The following is a 21785-nucleotide window of genomic DNA, read 5'->3' on the forward strand; positions in this document are numbered from 1 at the left end:
TGCTTGGCTTGTATTTTGCCAGATTAGTGGCCAGATGTTTTCCACTTGACCTGTAAATTTATCCAATCCCCTCCTGAACCTAGATATTTAAAAACCGTGGTGCCAAGCAGTATTTGGGTGTTTATCATTCATTCTATATTTCTTAATATTTCCCTTTTCATTTTTGATGTGCTTGGCATGTATTTTGCTAGGTTCATAACCAGATGCTTTCCACTTGACCTATAAATTTATCCAATTTCCTCATGAACCTAGATATTTAAAAGATAGTGCTGCCAAGTCATGCAATGTTTGGGTGTTTATCATTTATTCTAAATGACTTATCATGCGTTAATATTTGATCCTTTTGCCAAAAAAAAGGTAATTATGGCTCAGAGACTGGGGAAATGTTGTTGTTTCTGCTTTGGGTAAAACGTCAGAAAATAATCTGGTTCATAAAAATAGGAATATGAAGCCTTGAGATACTTGAAACTAAACTGCAGGTATGATCTGAATTGCATATTTACATTGGTCCAGCTTGGACCAATGTACGGTTGTGCTCAAAAGTTTGCCTCCCCTTGGAGAAATGGTAATATGCAGTATGTACCATTTTTAAGGAAAGCATGAGTGAGCAGGCAAAACACATTTCTTTTATTTCTTATGGGATTTATATTCTGTAACTGTAGGTCATAACAGAATGGTCCAATCACATGGCAACAAGTAAACCCATGAAATGCCCCCTGTTCAAAAGTCTGCATTCCCTTAGTTCTTAATACTGTCTACTTTAGCATCAATGACAGCGTGCGGTCTTCTGTAATAGTTGTCTCTGAGGCCCCGAATTCTTGCAGGTGGTAGAGCTGCCCATTCGTCTTGGCCAAATGCCTCCAGGTCAGGCAAAGTCTTTGGTCCTCTTGCATGAGCCGCACATTTGAGATCTCCCCAGAGTGGCTCAATGGTATTAAGGTCAGGAGACTGTGATGGCCACTCCAGAACCTTCACCTTTTTCTGCTTTAACAGCTGGAGGGTCAACTTGGTCTTGCGCTTAGGGTCATTGTCATCCAGTAAAAGTCCAAGAGCGTCCAATGCACAGCTTTCATGCAGAAGAATACAATTTGTCTGCCAGTATTTTCTAGCAGAAAAAAACAAAACAGGGCGCACTCTCCTCGTGCATTAACGCAATAACCAAAAATGTATTAAAAAGATGCAAAAACATACTCACAAGCCATAATGGTTATAAAAACAGAGACAAGAAGTCAAAGGTGCCAATCGTGGACAGCATGCGTCCTCTGGTAAATTTCTAACGCGTTTCAGGGGTCGAACTCCCTTCCTCAGAGCAATAGATCTATTGGGCAGCCCCGCAGCAAGTGCACGATTCCATTTTGAGTGCAGCAAGAGAGATTTCAGCGCCGGTTTTTGGTTACTGCCAGTATTTTCTGATAACATGTTGCATTCATCTTGTCCTCAATTTTCAAAAGATTCCCAGTGCCTTTAGAGCTCACACACACCCCAAAAACATGAGTAAGCCATCACCATGCTTCACAGTGGGGATGGTATTCTTGTCACTGTTGACCCCTCTCCAAACGTAGTGCTTATGGCTGTGACCATAAAGCTTTATTTTGGTCTTTTCACTCCAGATTATATTTTGCCAGAAGCTGTGAGGCGTGTTTAGGTGTTGTTGGGCTTTTTTGTGACAATGGCGCAGTAAAGGCTTCTTTCTGGCAACTCAATCATGCAGCACATTTTTGTTTAAGTATCATATTATGCTTCTTGAAACAACCATGCCATCTTTTTCCAGAGCAGCTTGTATTTCTCCTAAGGTTACCTGTGGGGTTTTTCTTTGTATCACAAACAATTCTGGCTGTTGTGGCTGCAATCTTTTTTTCTCTACCTGACCTTGGCTTGGTATCAAGAGATCCCCAAATTTTCCACTTCTTAATAAGTGATTAAACAGTACTGGCATGCATATTCAAGGCTTTGGACATCCTTTTTATATCCCTTTCCATCTTTATAAAGTTCCATTATTTTGTTACGCAGGTCTTTTGACAGTTCTTTTATTCTCCCCCATGGCTCAGTATCTAGCCTGCTCAGTGCATACGTGTGAGAGCTACAGTTGCAAGAAAAAGTATGTGAACCCCTTGGGATTACGTGTAGTTTTGCATGAATTGGGCATAAAATGTGCTCTGAACGTCAACTAAGTCACAACAATAGAAGAACACAGTCTGCTGAACATAATACTACACAAACATTAGATGTTGCCATGGTTTAATTGCACATAACATGTAAACATTCACAGTGCAGGGAGGAAAAAGTAAGTGAACCTTTGGACTTAATAACTGGTTGACCCTCCTTTGGCAGCAATAACCTCAACCAAACGTTTCCTGTAGTTGTAGATCAGACCTGCACAACGATCTGGAGTAATTTTGGACCACTCCTCTTCACAAAACTGTTTCAGTGTAGCAATATTCTTGGGATGTCTGGTGTGAATCGCTCTCTTAAGGTCATGCCACAGCATTTCAATCGGGTTGAGGTCAGGACTCTGACTGCCCCACTCCAGAAGGCGTATTCTGTGCTGTTGCAGCCATTGTTTTGTTGAATTACTTGTATGCTTTGGGTCATTGTCCTGTTGCATCACCCATCCTCTGGAGCTTCAGTTGGTGAACAGATGGTCGTACGTTTTCCTGCAAAATGTCTTGATAAACTCTGGAATACATTTTCCCATCAATGACAACAATCCATCCAGGCCCTGAGGCAGCAAAGCAGCCCCAAACCATGATGCTCCCTCCGCCATGTTTCACAGTGGGGATGAGGTTTTGATGTTGGTGTGCTGTGCCTTTTTTTCTCCACACATAGTGTTGTGTGTTCTTCCCAAACAACTCAATCTTGGTTTCATCTGTCCACAGTATATTTTGCCAGTAGTGCTGTGGAACATCCAGGTGCTCTTTTGCAAACTTCAAACGTGCTGCAATATTCTTTTTGGACAGCAATGGCTTCCTCCGTGGTATCCTCCCATGTACTCCATTCTTGTTTAATGTTTTCCTTATTGTAGATGTGTCAACAAAAATGTTAGCATGTGCCAGAGATTTCTGTAGGTCTTCAGCTGACACTCTGGGATTCTTCTTTACCTCATGCAGTATTCTGCGCTGTGCTCTTGCAGTCATTTTTACAGGATGACCACGCCTAGGGAGAGTAGCAACAGTGCTAAACTTTCTCCATTTGTAGACAGTCTGTCTTACCGTGGACACATGAACATCAAGGCTTTTGGAGATACTTTTGTAACCCTTTCCAGCTTCATGCAAGTCAACAATTCTTGATCGTAGGTCTTCTGAGAGCTCTTTTCTGCGAGGCATGGTTCACATCAGACAGTGCTTCTTGAAACCAGTAAACCCAAAACAGGTGTGTGTTTTTTTAAGGGCAGGACAGCTGTCAGCAACACATCCAATATCATCACACTGATTGGAGTCAAGGTTGGCTCACTCCTGGCTCCAATTAGCTCTGGGAGAAGTCATTAAGCTAATGCCTCACATGCTTTTTCCTCCCTGCACTGTGAATGTTTACATGTTATGTGCAATTAAACCATGGCAACATCTAATGTTTGTGTAGTATTATGTTCAGCAGACTGTGTTCTTCTATTGTTGTGACTTGAATGACGTTCAGAGCACATTTTATGCCCAATTCATGCAAAACTCCACGTAATCCCAAGGGGTTCACATACTTTTTCTTGCAACTGTAACAAACACAATGACTGTTTATACACAGACACTAATACAATTTGCAAAGCCACAAATGTGGGTAATTAACCTGTGTGTGTCGACTTGTGTGTCTGTACCAAGGCCAAACATTCCAAGAGATGGAAACTTTTGATCCGGGCCATTTGGGTGATTTCTGTTATGATTTAAAAAGGAGCCGAACAACTAAGTGATAATAAATGCCTTCATATGATCACTATCCTTAAAGTGCTTGTAAAGGCTGAAGGTTTTTTACCTTCATGAATTCTATGCATGAAAGTAAAAAACCTGTGGGCAGCAGTGCCCCAAGCTCCTCCCCCCCCCCCCCCCCCCAATCCTTACCTGAGCCCCATCGCGATCTAGCAATGTGAATGACAGTCTCGTCTGTCCCGTGTCTCTGCCTTCTCATTGGCTGGGCTAGCAAGCGGGAGCCATTGGCTCCTGTTGCTGTCTATCACGGCCAGCTACCCAATAAGGAGAGGGGTTGGGGCTAAGCCACAGCTTCATGTGTGAATAGACACACGGAGCAGCTGGTGCCCCCATAGCAAGCTGCTTGCTGTGGGGGCACCCAACAGACAGGAGGAGCCAGAAGAGCCTGCGGGAGACCCAAGAAGAGGAGGATCCTTGCTGCTCTGTGCAAAACCACTACACACAGCAGGTAAGTATAGATATGTGTTATTTTACGAAAAACGAACCTTTAGAATCGCTTTCAATAAAATAGTTTTTTTTTTGCATGATCAGTCATATTTTCAATATCAATGCAAATATTTAATGAATTCTGCCAGGGGGTGCAAACTTTTGAACATAACTGTACCCATAGTCACTTTAGCAACAAATTTGCCCCCCTATCTGTCCTGATTAAATGAGTAGCTATGATCAGTATCTGACAAGGCGCTGCTCATAGCAATTCATTCAAAAAGCGTTCAGTCAAATCATCCAGTGCTCATTCACCAATGCTGAGATAGTAAACATGAATGAACATTCATGTTTATTCTCTCTTCTGTTTGAATGAACAGGAAGCTCTCTGCACAGAGCACATCCTGTTCAGTGTTACTGAGTGCAGCCATGGCTGCAACAGAGAAAGAGATTGAGGACTCGGTCTCCTCTATCTCTTTATTTCAAAAATTTCCACAGCACAGTTAACAAAACGTTTTTCCTCTTTACTGTCTTCAAATTGGCTGTCTCTCAGCTACTTGAAGTGTTAATAAACCCAGGACCCTGCATTCACTGTATCTGGTCTCCCACAGAACTTGGATAAACAGTTATTTTAGCAAATATAAACTGCTAAATACCTTTTCTCATCCAGAGTATATAGCACTCTTGTGACTTCTATCAGTGTCCAGCAGAGCACTAGTTAAAGCTCTGTAGGAGGAGTTTTCATTCTCCCCTGATTGTCCTATGAGGCTGCAGGACCCCTGACCCTCTGTGTGGACATCGCTGATTGGCTAAGAAAAAGAAAACTCTTTAGCAATACACTGCAAACTGAGAATGTGCAGCTTGCCCCCAAGGCTATGTTCTATCAGTAGATGGATTGGGGACTGTGGAAGAAGGGGAGGATCAGAGAAGACAGGATCAAACAGCATTTTTACACAATGCGGAGGATTAACCCCTTAGGTTTCACAGTGAATATAACCCTGCATTCACTAAATCCACTCTCCACAGACCCTGCATTCACTATATCTGGTCTCCACGGACCCTGCATTCACTATATCTGCTTTCCCCAGACCCCACATTCACTATATCTGCTCTCCCCAGACCCCACATTCACTATATCCGCTCTCCCCGGACCCTACATTTATTATATCCGATCTCCCCAGACCCTGCATTCACTATATCCGGTCTCCCCAGACCCTGCATTCACTATATCTGGTCTCCCCAGACCCTGCATTCACTATATCTGGTTTCCCCGGACCCCTCATTCACTATATCTGGTCTCCCCGGACCCCGCATTCACTATATCTAGTCTCCCCAGACCCTTCATTCACTATATCTGGTCTCCCCAGACCCTTCATTCACTATATCTGGTCTCCCCAGACCCTGCATTCACTATATCTGGTCCCCTGGACCCTTCATTCACTATATCTGGTTTCCCCGGACCCCTCATTCACTATATCTGGTCTCCCCGGACCCCGCATTCACTATATCTAGTCTCCCCAGACCCTTCATTCACTATATCTGGTCTCCCCAGACCCTGCATTCACTATATCTGGTCTCCCCAGACCCTGCATTCACTATATCTGGTCCCCTGGACCCTTCATTCACTATATCTGGTCTCCCCGGACCCCGCATTCATTATATCTGGTCTCCCCGGACACTGCATTCACTATATCTGGTCTCCCACAGTACACAAAACATGAAAATGCAATTATTTTAGTAAATATAAACTGCTAAATACCTTTTCTCATCAGCAGTTACAGCAGTCTTGTGACTTCTATCGGTGTCTGGCAGAACACTAGTTATTGCCTGTAGGAAGAGTTTTCTTTCTGCTGTAGGAGGATGCAGAACCCCTGACCTCTGTCTGGACAGTGCCGATTGGCCCTGGGCGGATCAAATGCACTCTCCCAAGAAAAAAAATAAACTCTCTAGCAATACACACCAAACTGAGCAAGTGCATGTGGCTAAGGGTTCAGTCTGTCTTATCAGGTGGACATTTGAACAAGAGGAGGGGCAGAGAAGACAGGATCAAGCAGCCTTTTTTTTTTTCCCCATGCAGAGGATTAACCCCTTAGGTTCCACAGTGAGTATAACAAGCATGCTTTCCTGCATCTACAGACTGATTGTACTGTTGTGGGTTTAGTAACACTTTTTCTACTTGCCGACTCTCAATGGCCTTCTAGCTGTAGCGCGTTTCGGGAAACATAGAAGAACCGTTCTGCCAAACGCACCAGTAAACAATTGTCATACTTGTTCGGTTTAATAAAAGTTGAAATAAGCCAACAACCCGAAAACCATATGCTAGAAATAATACAAGTGTGTTTTATCTACTGATTTATCTAGGTGATTGATCTTCAACTGAAAGAAGTCGGACTTGCCTGCCTTCGTATTGATTCGTATTGATTTTGAAATGAAAGATCAGACTTGTCCGTAAATTACGTTTTCATCGTCTGCTTTTCGTTTCTTGTAATATGTGGCAATCTGATAAAAACAAAACACAAAGGGGATGTGGCAATATGCCCACCTCTGCCAGTGGACGTGTTTATGGTGCACGAAGGTTCTTTGAAGGTTCTTTGAAGGCAGCATGCTGTGATCCAAATTTAGTACACTTGTCTAATGAAAGACTAAACTCTGCCCATGTGAAAACTGTTGAATTAGATGCTGACATTAAATTATTAGGATCATATTCGCCTTAAAGCTGAAGTCTTTTTAAAAAAACATTGTTTTCTCTGCAGATTCAGTTATTATTATCATTATTATTATTATACAGGATTTATATCGCGCCAACAGTTTGCTCAGCACTTTACAATATAACGGGAGACAATACAGTTCAATACAGAAGGAATAGGAGGGTCCGGCTCGTGGAGCTTACAATCTAAAGGAAGGGGGAGGTGATACAAAAGGTGATAACTGCGGGGGATGATCTGGCGGAGGTGATTCAAGTACAGTTCTTAGGTGGAGGTGGGGTAGTCTTCCCTGAAGAAGTGAGTTTTCAAAGATCGCCTAAAGGCAGACAGGGTGGGCGCTGACCAGACATGCTGTGGTAGGGTGTTCCAGAGGATGGGAGAGGCTCTGGAGAAGTCCTGGAGGTGAGCATGGGAGGAGGTGATGAGGGAGCTAGAGAGGAGGATATCATGGGAGGAGCGGAGTGGGCAATTTGGGCGGTATCTGTGGATGAGGTTGGTGATGTAGCTACGGGCAGTGTTGTGGATGGCTTTGTAAGCAGTGGTTAGTATTCAGTTAGATTCCTTACCTATAATGAAGTATGGCCCACAATGAGCAGATCTTCACTGCGGGGATGCCCTGTCCTTTTGCTGCTGCTGAACTTCTGGCACTGTGGGGGTTAACAGCTTTGGGTCTGTATTGTCCTTGAAAGTGAAAGAAAATCCCAAATCATGGATTGTCCCCAGAACAGGAGTAGAGGGGAAATTTTCCAATGGGGACATTGGTTCTAGTGACTTGCAACACTTTGGAAGGATTGCTATTCGCTTCCTGTTTTGGCTATGGGACAGGATGTGGAGGGAAATCTCCCCAGTGGGACACAGATGGCAAAAAAAAAAAAACTTAAGAGGTGTTATAACCCTTACTTATCCAAACTGAAAAAAGGGTTCTTCTTTAAAGTGGTTGTAAACTTCTAACATGAAATTTGAACAAAGCGTATCCTCCATTCTATCTAGAGCCCTAAGTGCCCACTGCTTGGTTCCTCTATCTGCATGAGTCACTTCTGACAAGTTTTCCTGACACCAAGAGAGAAAAAGGTGACGCGGGAGGGAGTTCCAGCAGACAGCCTGTGATTGGCGGTCTCAGCTCTGTTCCTGTGTGCTCTGTGAAGGGGGAGGTTTCCCTTCCCTCTGATCACCTCTCACTGAGCTCTGCAGTTTAACTTTAGCTCCCTGCCCCCTGATTTCTGAAAGCTTAGACAAGCTGTATGGATCCTGCACTTTGAACAGCTGCAGAGAAGAGAGTACTGCAGATAAACAGGTACATATTACACTATATTGCCAAAAGTATTGGGACGCCTGCCTTTACACGCACGTGTGCTTTAATGGCCCCCCAGTCTTAGTCCGTAGGGTTCAATATTGAGTTGGCCCCGCCCTTTGCAGCTATAACAGCTTCAACTCTTCTGGGAAGGCCGTCCACAAGGTTTAGGAGGGTGTCTATGGGAAGGTTGGACCATTCTTCCAGAAGCACATTTGTCAGGTCAGGCACTGATGTCGGGGGAGGAGGCCTGGCTCGCAGTCTCTGCTCCAATTCATCCCAAAGGTGTTCTATGGGGTTGAGGTCAGGACTCTGTGCAGGACAGTCAAGTTCCTCCACTCCAAACTGGATCCTCCATGTCTTTATGGACCTTGCTTTGTGCACTGGTGTGCAGTCATGTTGGAACAGAAAGGGGTCATCCCTAAACTCTTCCCACAATGTTGGGAGCATGACATTGTCCAAAATGTCTTGGTATGCTGAGGCCTTAAGACTTCCCTTCACTGGAACTAGGGGGCCAAGCCCAACTCCTGAAAAACAACCCCACACCATAATCCCCCCTCCACCAAACTTTGTCAGGCAATTACCGTTCTCCTGGCAACTGCCAAACCCAGACACGTCCATTGGATTGCCAGATAGAGAAGTGTGATTGGTCACTCCAGAGAACACGTCTCCACTGCTCTAGAGTTTAGTGGCGGCGTGCTTTACACCACTGCATCTGATGCTTTGCATTGCACTTGGTGATGTAAGCCTTGGATGCAGCTGCTCGGCCATGGAAACCCATTCCATGAAGCTCTCTACGAACTGTTGTTGTGCTAATCTGAAGGCCACACCAAGTTTGGAGGTCTTTAGCTATTGACTCTGCAGACAGTTGGTGACTACTGCACACACTGCGTTTCAGCATGCACTGACCCCGCCCTGTCATGTGACGTGGCCTACCACTTGGTGGCTGAGTTGCTGTTGTTGCCAGTTGCTTCCACTTTGTTATAATCCCACTAACAGTTGAGCGTGGAGTATTTAGTAGCCAGGAAATGTCACGGATGGACTTATTGCACAGGAGGCCACCTATCACGGGACCACGCTTGGAGTCACTGAGCTCCTGAGAGCAACCCATTCTTTCACCAATGTTTGTAGAAGCAGTCTGCATGCCTAGGGGCTTGATTGTATACACGTGTGTCCATGGAGGGGATTGGAACACCTCAATCCAATGGAGGGCTGGCCCAATACTTGAATTGCAGACCCATGGGCGGGTGCCATTAGTTCTAATGGCACGCCGCCCGCACTGGAAAACACAACTGTACTGGAAACTGAGGTTTTCCAAAGAAGTGCAGGGACTACTTTCCCTGCTTGTCACGGGGCACAGGAGTCCATTCAAATGAACGGGCTGTCGTGCCCGTGCAAAACGCGGCCCGCATGGCCGCATAGATGTGAACCGGGGGGTAATATAGTATTTGTGTAGGAGGATTTGTTTCATCTCTATGTATCACCTGAGGCGGGTCACTTCACTGGGTAAATCGAAATGTCAACAACCGTAGGGGAAGCAATTTCTTCTAGTGCTTGAATTTCCCTCCTATTTGCTCCAATCTCTTTGCTGAATCCCCAAACTTCCCATTATGCTGGTACCTTGGCCTAAGATATTAATATGCAAGGAAATGGTGAAGAGATGGTTTTGATCATTCTGGGAATAGTCCACAGTTATAGACATTTTTCTTTGCATTTGGACTATATTGCTTCAAGTTGCATTTTAAGCCAAATGCCATCAAGGGTTATTGACATTATTTATTTATTTCAGGTACTTATATAGCGCCATCAATTTACGCAGCGCTTTACATACATATTGTACATTCACATCAGTCCCTAACCCCCAAGGGGCGTACAATCTAAGGTCCCTAACTTACAATCATACATACACATACTGGGGCCAATTTAGACAGGAGCTAATTAACCTACCAGCATGTCTTTGGAGTGTGGGAGGAAATCGGAGTACCTGAAGGAAATCCACGCAGGCACAGGGAGAACATGCAAACTCCAGGCAGGTGGTACCATGGTTGGGATTCGAACAAACGACCCGAGTACTGCCAGGCGGAAGTGCTAACCATTTAGCCACTGTGCTGCCCATCTAAAGTAAATGATCGTGGGACTAAAGGTTATAGGATACAATGGTGGTAATACCTTTACCCGTTTGCACTGCACAACACAGGTTTGGGCCACCTACCTGATGAGGCTGCACTCAGGGAAATGAGAATTGCGCCCATTAAAGGCAGAAAATGGTACTTGCTTCTTTGCGTGTACATTAAAGCTTTCATACCCAGGGACTAGAGCTGCAGTCCCTTCAGATAGTTATATTGTGACACATTGGAATATGTACATATTATGTTCATTTATATAGCTGCAGCCCATTCCAGAGATGTATATTAAAGTGTTACTAAACCCACAACAGTACAATCAGTCTGTATATGCGGTAAAGCATGATTGTTATACTCACTGTGGAACCTAAGGTGTTAATCCTCTGCATTGTGTGAAAAGGCTGTTTGATCCTGTCTTCCCTAACCCTTCACTTCTACTGTCCCCAATCCATCTGCTGATAGAACAGAGTCTTGGGGTAGGCTGCACATGCTCAGCTTGGTGTGTATGGCTAGAGAGTTTTGTTTCTTTTTTTCTTGAGAGGGTGCATGTGATCAGCACTGGGCCAGTCAGCACTGTCCAGACAGAGGGTCAGGGGTTATGCAGCCTAATAGGACAATCAAGGGCATCTAGGGGTTAAAAAAAAAAGCGCTGGAGCTTTTACTCAGAATTCCCTCTTTGGGTGGAGCTCCGGTTTAAAGCTGAATTCCAGCTGTCATTTTTTCTGTTTCAATATTTTTATTAAGAAAGTTTTGTTTTATGAACACAACAAGCTCAATATACGCCCACGCAGGGGCCGAGCTTAACAATAACTCAGGAACAGGTACAACCTGCTGACTTGTATCAGCCAAATAATAAAATGTCCAATAACAGCAAGGAAGGACGGTAAACAGCCGAACCAAATATTATCGGCAGTAGTCTAACATAATACCGTAAAGAAAAGAGGAAAGAAAAAAGGTTAGAAGAAAGAGAAAAAAAAAAGGAATCAGAAAGAAAACAGAAAACATAGAGGAAAGGGAGACTAGAAGAGTCATGGATCCAGGGCTAGCACAGGCAGCAGTTATAAGGGGTCATAACTAGTAGGAGGCAGGGATGGCAAGGAATATCGTATCCAAGGTTCCCAAACCTTAAGAAATCTGGGGTGAGAATCATGAAGAATGCTAGACATCTGTTAATTGATCAGCATATCATTCATCCGGGTCTTCACCCCCTGGGACACAACCGAAGGGGTTCTCCAAGCTTGAGCTATGGCGTGTTTGGCCGAAATAAATAGGTAGGATGCCAGTTTCTGCTGAGATCTAGACAGATCCAGAATTGGGCATTGTAGAAGGGCCACCCTTTCATCCTTACTGAAGCTGACATTGTTTTAAGCAGTTACAGTAACAGTTTTCTCTCCTTTTGGGATAAAGGTTTTATATGAATGAATGAAAGCTGACCATTGTAAGCACCCCGGTCAGTGGTGAATGGTTTGTCTCAACCCTCTAACTGCCACTTTTGCTGCACACCTTGTTCAGGTAAAGGAAACTGAAAAATAAACATACTGGCCGCATCACCAGATGAAAGTAAAGGGGGGAAAAAAAGCCAAAAAAAAAAATTAATGCATCTAAAGATTGGTAATCTGCAATAGAATACATTTTTGTTTTTGGGTTATATTGTGCCGGCTAGCAGCTGATTCTTTACTTCTTTTCTGTTTAGGTTCTCCTGTTCCATGACCAGAATTATGGAATTCACTATGAATATACTATTCCAGTGAACCAGACTGGAGAGCAGAGGACAGAGGTGGAGAAGCAGCCAGACCCGCTATACATGTGGACACACAGCAGCTGGGAGGGCTGCAGCGTTCAGTGCGGAGGAGGTGAGGTCATTATGGATTCAATTCATTTGATTTTTTTAGATTTTAGCACAATTATTCCAACCCCAACAGATTGTTGTATTGGGCCAAGCCTCAAATCAGCCGAGTTCTGTTCAACACAGGTTATAAATGGCTAGATGGTTAGCACTTCCACCTGGCAGTACTAGGGTCGTTGGTTCAAATCCCAGCCACGGCACCACCTGCCTGGAGTTTGCATGTTCTCCCTGTGCCTGCGTCGGTTTCCTTTGGGTACTCCGGTTTCCTCCCAAACTCCAAAGACATGCTGGTAGGTGAATTGGCTCCTGTCAAAATTGTCCCTAGTATGTGTATGTATGAATGTAAATTAGGGACCTTAGATTGTACGCCCCTTGAGGGTTAGGGACTGATGTGAATGTACAATATATATGTAAAGCGCTGCGTAAATTGACGGCGCTATATAAGTACCTGAAATAAATAAAGATATTAGCTGGCACTTTATGAAGGGATAGACATGCGAGTGTTTAACAGACATGCACACGGTCATTTCCCGAACATAACCCGACTAAAATACAGCTTGGAGGAAACCATCCCCTTACACTAGACCAGTGGTTCTCAACCTTTCTAATGCCGCGACCCCTTAATACAGTTCCTCATGTTGTGGTGACCCCCAACCATAAAATTATTTTCGTTGCTACTTCATAACTGTAATTTTGCAGTGGGAGGACTAGCGCCCCATCACTGATGTCAGTGGGATGAATAGTGTCCCATCGTTGGTATCAGTGGGAGGAATAGTGTCCCATCATTGGCGTCAGTGGGAGGAATAGTGTCCCATCATTGGTGTCAGTGGGAGGAATAGTGCCCCATCATTGGTGTCAGTGGGAGGAATAGTGTCCCATCATTGGTGTCAGTGGGAGGAATAGTGTCCCATCATTGGTATCAGTGGGAGGAATAGTGTCCCATCATTGGTGTCAGTGGGAGGAATAGTGTCCCATCATTGGTGTCAGTGGGAGGAATAGTGTTCCATCATTGGTGTCAGTGGGAGGAATAGTGCCCAATCATTGGTGTCAGTGGGAGGAATAGTGTCCCATCATTGGCGTCAGTGGGAGGAATAGTGCCCCATCATTGGCGTCAGTGGGAGGAATAGTGTCCCATCATTGGTATCAGTGGGAGGAATAGTGTCCCATCATTGGCGTCAGTGGGAGGAATAGTGCCCAATCATTGGCGTCCGTGGGAGGAATAGTGTCCCATCATTGGCGTCAGTGGGAGGAATAGTGTCCCATCATTGGTATCAGTGGGAGGAATAGTGTCCCATCATTGGCGTCAGTGGGAGGAATAGTGTCCCATCATTGGTGTCAGTGGGATGAATAGTGTCCCATCATTGGTGTCAGTGGGAGGAATGGTGCCCCATCATTGGTATCAGTGGGAGGAATAGTGCCCCATCATTGGTGTCAGTGGGAGGAATAGTGCCCCATCATTGGTGTCAGTGGGAGGAATAGTGCCCCATCATTGGTGTCAGTGGGAGGAATAGTGCCCCATCATTGGTGTCAGTGGGAGGAATAGTGCCCCATCATTGGTGTCAGTGGGAGGAATAGTGCCCCATCATTGGTGTCAGTGGGAGGAATAGTGCCCCATCATTGGTGTCAGTGGGAGGAATAGTGCCCCATCATTGGTGTCAGTGGGAGGAATAGTGCCCCATCATTGGTGTCAGTGGGAGGAATAGTGCCCCATCATTGGTGTCAGTGGGAGGAATAGTGCCCCATCATTGGTGTCAGTGGGAGGAATAGTGCCCCATCATTGGTGTCAGTGGGAGGAATAGTGCCCCATCATTGGTGTCAGTGGGAGGAATAGTGCCCCATCATTGGTGTCAGTGGGAGGAATAGTGCCCCATCATTGGTGTCAGTGGGAGGAATAGTGCCCCATCATTGGTGTCAGTGGGAGGAATAGTGCCCCATCATTGGTGTCAGTGGGAGGAATAGTGCCCCATCATTGGTGTCAGTGGGAGGAATAGTGCCCCATCATTGGTGTCAGTGGGAGGAATAGTGCCCCATCATTGGTGTCAGTGGGAGGAATAGTGTCCCATCATTGGTGTCAGTGGGAGGAATAGTGCCCCATCATTGGTGTCAGTGGGAGGAATAGTGCCCCATCATTGGTGTCAGTGGGAGGAATAGTGCCCCATCATTGGTGTCAGTGGGAGGAATAGTGCCCCATCATTGGTGTCAGTGGGAGGAATAGTGCCCCATCATTGGTGTCAGTGGGAGGAATAGTGCCCCATCATTGGTGTCAGTGGGAGGAATAGTGCTCCATCATTGGTGTCAGTGGGAGGAATAGTGCTCCATCATTGGTGTCAGTGGGAGGAATAGTGCCCCATCATTAGTGTCAGTGGGAGGAATAGTGCCCCATCATTGGTGTCAGTGGGAGGAATAGTGCCCCATCATTGGTGTCAGTGGGAGGAATAGTGCCCCATCATTGGTGTCAGTGGGAGGAATAGTGCCCCATCATTGGTGTCAGTGGGAGGAATAGTGCCCCATCATTGGTGTCAGTGGGAGGAATAGTGCCCCATCATTGGTGTCAGTGGGAAGAATAGTGCCCCATCATTGGCGTCAGTGGGAGGAATAGTGCCCCATTGTGGGTGTCAGTGGGAGGAATAGTGCCCCATTGTGGGTGTCAGTGGGAGGAATAGTGCCCCATCGTGGGTGTCAGTGGGGGGAGGAATAGTGCCCCATCGTTGGTGTCAGTGGGGGGAGGAATAGTGCCCCATCGTTGGTGTCAATGGGGGGAGGAATAGTGCCCCATCGTTGGTGTCAGTGGGGGGAGGAATAGTGCCCCATCAATGGTGTCAGTGGGGGGAGGAATAGTGCCCCATCGTTGGTATTAGTGACACAAATGATGGGGCACTATCCCTCCCACTGACACCAATGATACTTACCTTGCTGACTCCTGCTCCAGCCTGGGCTCTCTCCCTCTCCCATCTACAGCCTGCATACCTGGCTGCAGCAGCAAAATTTGCACTTACCTGTCAGCTGTCTTCCTTCTCTGGCCTCTCTCTTCACTCGTTCCTGCAGCTCCCTCGATCTTCTTCGATCTCCGCGCGCTGCCGCTCGGCTCCTCCTCTCCAAGCTCCACCTTCTCGCCGGTGATTGGCCGCCTGTGTGCCTCTCCTGAGCTACAGAGCCGGTGGCCAATCAGCGGCGAGGAGGCGGTGACAGGGGCAGCATATCATCCCGCCCACACATCGCCGGAGACAGGAGCGGCGTCTCGGTTCCTAAGACCATCGGAAATATGTGTTTCCCGATGGTCTTAGGCGACCCCTGGGAAATGGTCGTTCGACCCCCAAAGGGGTCGCGACCCCCAGGTTGAGAACCGCTGCACTAGAACTAAAGGAAAAACTTTTTTTTCATTTTCACAGGGGTGTCAAACTGGTGGCTCTCCAGTTGCTGCGAAACTACAAGTCCCATCATGCCTCTGCCTTTGGGAGTTATGCTTGTAACTGTCACTCTTGCATTGCATCATGGAACTTGTAGTTTGGCAACAGCTGGAGGGCCGCCAGTTTGACACCTGTGTGTAGAGTAAGGGAGGGTTATAACCCCTGTCAAGTTTTTTTCACCATCTGTGCTCCATTGGGGAGATTTCCCTTCATTTCCTGTCCCATAGCCAAACAGGAAGTGAGAAGAAATCCCACCAAATTACGGGAATTCATTGGGGAACTAATGTCCTCATTGGAAGATTAACCTTTTTAGGGACAACCCAACATTGGGGATTTTTTTTTTTTTTTACTTTTACTTTCAATGATAACGATAAATGGGACAAATAGAGGGTGAATCTCCCTAATGGGGGCACAGACAGCAATAATGACCTGACGGGTTCTGGCTAGGCCACTCCAGAACCTTGATATGCGTCTTACGGAGCCACTCCTTGGTTCTCCTGGCTGTGTGCTTCCGGTCCTCATGTTGGAAGACCCAGCCACGACCCATCTTCAATGCTCTGATTGAGGGAAGGAGGTTGTTGCTCAAAATCTCACAATAAATGGCCCCATTCATCTTTTCCTTAATACAGTGCAGTCGTCCTGTCCCCTTTGCAGAAAAGCACCCCCAAAGCATGATGTTACCACCCCCATGCTTCACAGTAGGGATGGTGTTCTTGGGATGCAACTCATCCTTCTTTTTCCTCCAAACACGACAAGTGAAGTTTAGACCAAAAAGTTCTACTTTGGCCTCATCTGACCACATGACTTTCTCCCATGCCTCCTCTGGATCATCCAGATGGTCATTGGCAAACTTCAGATGGGCCTGGATATGTAATGACTTGAGCAGGGGAACCTTCCGTGCATGATTTGAAACCATGACGGCGTAGTGTTTTACCGACCGTGACCTTTGAAACTGTGGTCCCAGCTCTCTTCATGTCATTGACCAGCTCCTCCCTTGTAGTTCTGGGCCGATTCCTCACCTTTCTCATCATCAGTGATACCCCACGAGGTGAGATCTTGCATGGAGCCCCAGTCCGAGGGAGACTGACAGTCGTCTTTAGCCTCTTCTATTTTCTAACAATTGTTCCAACAGTTGATCTATTTTCACCAAGCTGCTTGGCAATTGCCCCGTAGCCCTTTCCAGCCTTGTGGAGGTCCATAATTTTGTCTCTGGTGTCTTTTGACAGCTCTTTGGTCTTGCCCATGGTAGTAGTTGGCGTCTGACTGACTGTGGGGTGGACAGGTGTCTTTAAAGAGCTCAGACAGGTGCTACTAAGTTAGATTAATGAGTGGAGTCGAGGTGGACTTTTTAAAGGCACAGTAACAGGTCTTTGAGAGACAGAATTCTTGCTGTTTCTTAGGTGTTCAAATACTTATGTTCAGCAGTGCAAGACAAATAAATTCTGTCTCTCAGAGTGGGAATGCACCTACAATGTGAATTTCAGACCCCTCCATGATTTCTAAGTGGGAGAATTTGCAAAATCGCAGGGTGTTCAAATACTTCTGTTCCTCACTGTATATACAGTGAAGGAAATAAGTATTTGATCCCCTGCTGATTTTGAATGTTTGCCCCTCACAAAGAAATGATCGGTCTAAAAATCGAATGTTCGGTGTATTGTAACACTGAGAGACAGAATAGCAACAAAAATTTCAAAAGAAATGCATGTCTAACAAATGATGACTGATTTGCATGTTTATGAGGGAAAGAAGTATTTGATCCCCTATCATTCAGCAGGATTTCTGGCTACCAGGTGTCTTTCATACAGGTAACAAGCTGAGATTAGAAGCAGCCTCTTAAAGAGAGTGCTGCTAATCTCATTTTGTTACCTGTATAAAAGACACCTGTCCTAGGAGCAATCAAACAATCAGACTCCAAACTCTCCACCATGGCAAAGACCAAAGAGCTGTCCAAGGATGTCAGGGACAAGATTGTAGACCTACACATGGCTGGACTGGGCTACCAAACTATTGCCAAGCAGGTGACAACAGTTGGTGCAATCTTTCGCAAATGGAAGAAACACAAAACAAGTGTCAGTCTCCCTAGGTCTGGTGCACCATGCAAGCTCTCACCTCGTGGAGTGTCAATGATCATGAGAACAGTGAGGAATCATCCCAGAACTTCACGTGAGGATCTTGTCAATGATCTCCAGGCAGCTGGGACCACAGTCACCAAGAAAACAATTGGTAACACACTACGCCGACAAGGACTGAAATCCTGCAGTGCCCACAAGGTCCCTCTGCTCAAGAAAGCACATGTCCAGGCCCATCTGAAGTTTGCCACTGAACATCTGAATGAAGCAGAGGAGGACTGGTTGGAAATGTTGTGGTCAGATGAGACCAAAATCGAGCTCTTTGGCATCAACTCAACCCGTCATGTTTGGAGGAGGAGGAATGCTGCCTATGACGCCAAGAACACCATCCCAACTGTCAAACATGGTGGTGGAAACATTCTGCTTTGGGGGTGTTTTCTGCTAAGGAGACAGGACAACTGCACCACATCAAAGAGACGATGAACGGGGCAATTTACCATCAAATCTTGGGTGAGAACCTTCTTCCCTCAGCCAGGGCATTGAAAATGGGTGGTGGATGGATGTTCCAGCACGACAATGACCCAAAACACACAGCCAAGGCAACAAAGGAGTGACTCAAGACGAAGCACATTAAGGTCCGGGAGTGGTCTAGCCAGTCTCCAGACCTTATTCCGATTGAAAATCTGTGGAGGGAGTTGAAAGTTCGAGTTGCCAAACGTCAGCCACCAAACCTTAGTGACTTGGAGAGGATCTGCCAAGAGGAGTGGGCCAAAATCCCTCCTGAGATGTGTGCAAACCTGGGGGCCAACTCCAGGAAACGTCTGACCTCTGTGATTGCCAACAAGGGATTTGCCAACAAGTACGAAGTCATGTTTTGTGAAGGGGATCAAATACGTATTTCCCTCATGAACATGCAAATCAGTGCATTTCTTTTGAATTTTTTGTTGCTATTCTCTATCTCAGTGTGTACAATATTTAAAAGAAGTATACCTTTTTTTAACCTTTTTTGGTCATATTTCTCTTTTAATCACAGGAGTACATTTACGTTTGCTCTCCTATGACCAAGGGTCTGCTTATAGCAGGCTGTTGCCTCCCTTCAGCTGATGGGGCAGAACTGCACCAGGCTTGGGAAGGATCCTAACATTTGTATTAGGATTCACTGGGCTGCCTGATTGACAGCTGGCTCTGCCTTTCAGCACACAGCTGAGAGCTGGAGCCAGCCGCACCTGCCCCCTCCCCAGCAGGCATTCAAGTGAGTACTGGAGGGGCAGAGTGGAGAGCAGGAACAGACAGTCACTGCTCTGCATTCGGAGCAGACTAAGAGCTAAGTGATCAGTGGTCATGTGACCACTCCGTTCTTGGGCTTATAGCCGGCATGGGACAAATGCTGCAACATGGAGGTGTGTGTGTGTATATATAATTTTTTTTTTATAACGCTCATATTTCTCCTTTAAAAGAGCACCCACTGTTGTCCGGCCCTTGCAGCAGTATTCCTCCCACTGACACCAATGATGGGACACTATTCCTCCCACTGACACCAATGATGGGACACTATTCCTCCCACTGACACCAATGATGGGACACTATTCCTCCCACTGACACCTATGATGGGGCAGTATTCCTCCCACTGACACCAATGATGGGGCAGTATTCCTCCCACTGACACCAATGATGGGGCACTATTCCTCTCACTGATACCAATGATGGGGCACTATTCCTCCCACTGACACCAATGATGGGGCACTATTCCTCCCACTGACACCAATGATGGGGCACTATTTCTCTCACTGATACCAATGATGGGGCACTATTTCTCTCACTGATACGAATGATGGGGCACTACTCCTCCCACTGATACGAATGATGGGGCACTACTCCTCCCACTGATACCAATGATGGGGCACTATTCCTCCCACTGATACTAATGATGGGGCACTATTCCTCCCACTGACACCAATGATGGGGCACTATTCCTCCCACTGATACCAATGATGGGGCACTATTCCTCCCACTGATACCAATGATGGGGCACTATTCCTCCCACTGATACCAATGATGGGGCACTATTCCTCCCACTGATATAAATGATGGGTCACTATTCCCCCCCACCCCAAATACCAATGATGGGTCACTATTCCTCCCACTGATATAAATGATGGGTCACTATCCCCCCCCCCCCCAAATACCAATGATGGGGCACTATTCCTCCCACTGATACCAATGATGGGGCACTATTTCCCCCACTGACACCAATGATGGGGCACTATTCCTCCCACTGACACCAATGATGGGGCACTATTCCTCCCACTGACACCAATGATGGGGCACTATTCCTCCCACTGATACTAATGATGGGGCACTATTCCTCCCACTGACACCAATGATGGGACACTATTCCTCCCACTGACACCAATGATGGGGCACTATTCCTCCCACTGATACCAATGATGAGGCACTATTCCTCTCACTAATACCAATGATGGGGCACTATTCCTCCCACTGATACCAATGATGGGGCACTATTCCTTCCACTGATATAAATGATGGGTCACTATCCCCCCCCCCCAAATACCAATGATGGGTCACTATTCCTCCCACTGATATAAATGATGGGTCACTATCCCCCCCCCCCCCAAATACCAATGATGGGGCACTATTCCTCCCACTGATACCAATGATGGGGCACTATTTCCCCCACTGACACCAATGATGGGGCACTATTCCTCCCACTGACACCAATGATGGGGCACTATTCCTCCCACTGACACCAATGATGGGGCACTATTCCTCCCACTGATACCAATGATGGTTCACTATTCCTCTCACTGATACCAATGATGGGGCACTATTCCTCTCACTGACACCAATGATGGGGCATTATTCCTCCCACTGATACCAATGATGGGTCACTATTCCTCCCACTGATACCAATGATGGGTCACTATTCCTCCGATTGATGCCAATGATGGGTCACTATCCCCCCCCCCCCCCAATACCAATGATGGGGCACTATTCCTCTCACTAATACCAATGATGGGGCACTATTCCTCCCACTGTCACCAATGATGGGGCACTATTCCTCCCACTAATACCAATGATTGAGCACAATTCCTCCCACTGATACCAATGACAGGACACTATACCCCCCCCCCCCACACTGATACCAATGATGGGTCAGTATTCCTCCCACTGATGCCAATGATGGGTCACTATTCCTCCCACTGATGCCAATGATGGGTCACTATTCCTCCCACTGATGCCAATGATGGGTCACTATTCCTCCCACTGATGCCAATGATGGGTCACTATTCCTCCCACTGATACCAATGATGGGTCACTATTCCTCCCACTGATATAAATGATGGGTCACTACCCCCCCCCCCCCAAATACCAATGATGGGGCACTATTCCTCCCACTGATATCAATGATTGAGCACTGCTCCTCCCACTGACACCAATGACGGGACACTATACCCCCCCCCCCCACTGATATCAATGGTGGAGCACTATTCCTCCCACTGATATCAATGGTGGAGCACTATTCCTCCCACTGATATCAATGGTGGAGCACTATTCCTCCCACTGACACCAATGAAGGAGCACTATTCCTCCCACTGACACCAATGATGGGGCACTATTCCTCTCACTGATACCAATGATGGGGCAGTATTCCTCCCACTGACACCAATGATGGGGCACTATTCCTCCCACTGATACCAATGATGAGGCACTATTCCTCTCACTAATACCAATGATGGGGCACTATTCCTCCCACTGATACCAATGATGGGGCACTATTCCTCCCACTAATACCAATGATTGAGCACAATTCCTCCCACTGATACCAATGATGGGGCACTATTCCTCTCACTAATACCAATGATGGGGCACTATTCCTCCCACTGATACCAATGACAGGACACTATACCCCCCCCCATACTGATACCAATGATGGGTCAGTATTCCTCCCACTGATGCCAATGATGGGTCACTATTCTTCCCACTGA

The 21785-nt window shown here is 46.3% G+C and overlaps 1 protein-coding gene across 2 annotated transcripts in view; it reads left to right on the forward strand.

Moving 5' to 3' along the window:
- Positions 1–21785, forward strand: part of ADAMTS17 (ADAM metallopeptidase with thrombospondin type 1 motif 17) — a 508325-nt gene that overhangs the window by 411925 nt on the left and 74615 nt on the right. For both annotated transcript variants that reach the window (XM_089655532.1, XM_089655533.1), the window contains one exon: positions 12150–12309. In XM_089655532.1, coding sequence (XP_089511658.1) covers positions 12150–12309 — 160 coding nt within the window. The remainder of the gene's footprint in view (positions 1–12149; positions 12310–21785) is intronic.

The sequence above is a fragment of the Staurois parvus genome, unplaced genomic scaffold, assembly GCF_062004578.1.
Source record: "Staurois parvus isolate SC_StPar_1 unplaced genomic scaffold, SC_StPar_1.0 ptg000845l, whole genome shotgun sequence".
NCBI lineage: Eukaryota > Metazoa > Chordata > Amphibia > Anura > Ranidae > Staurois > Staurois parvus.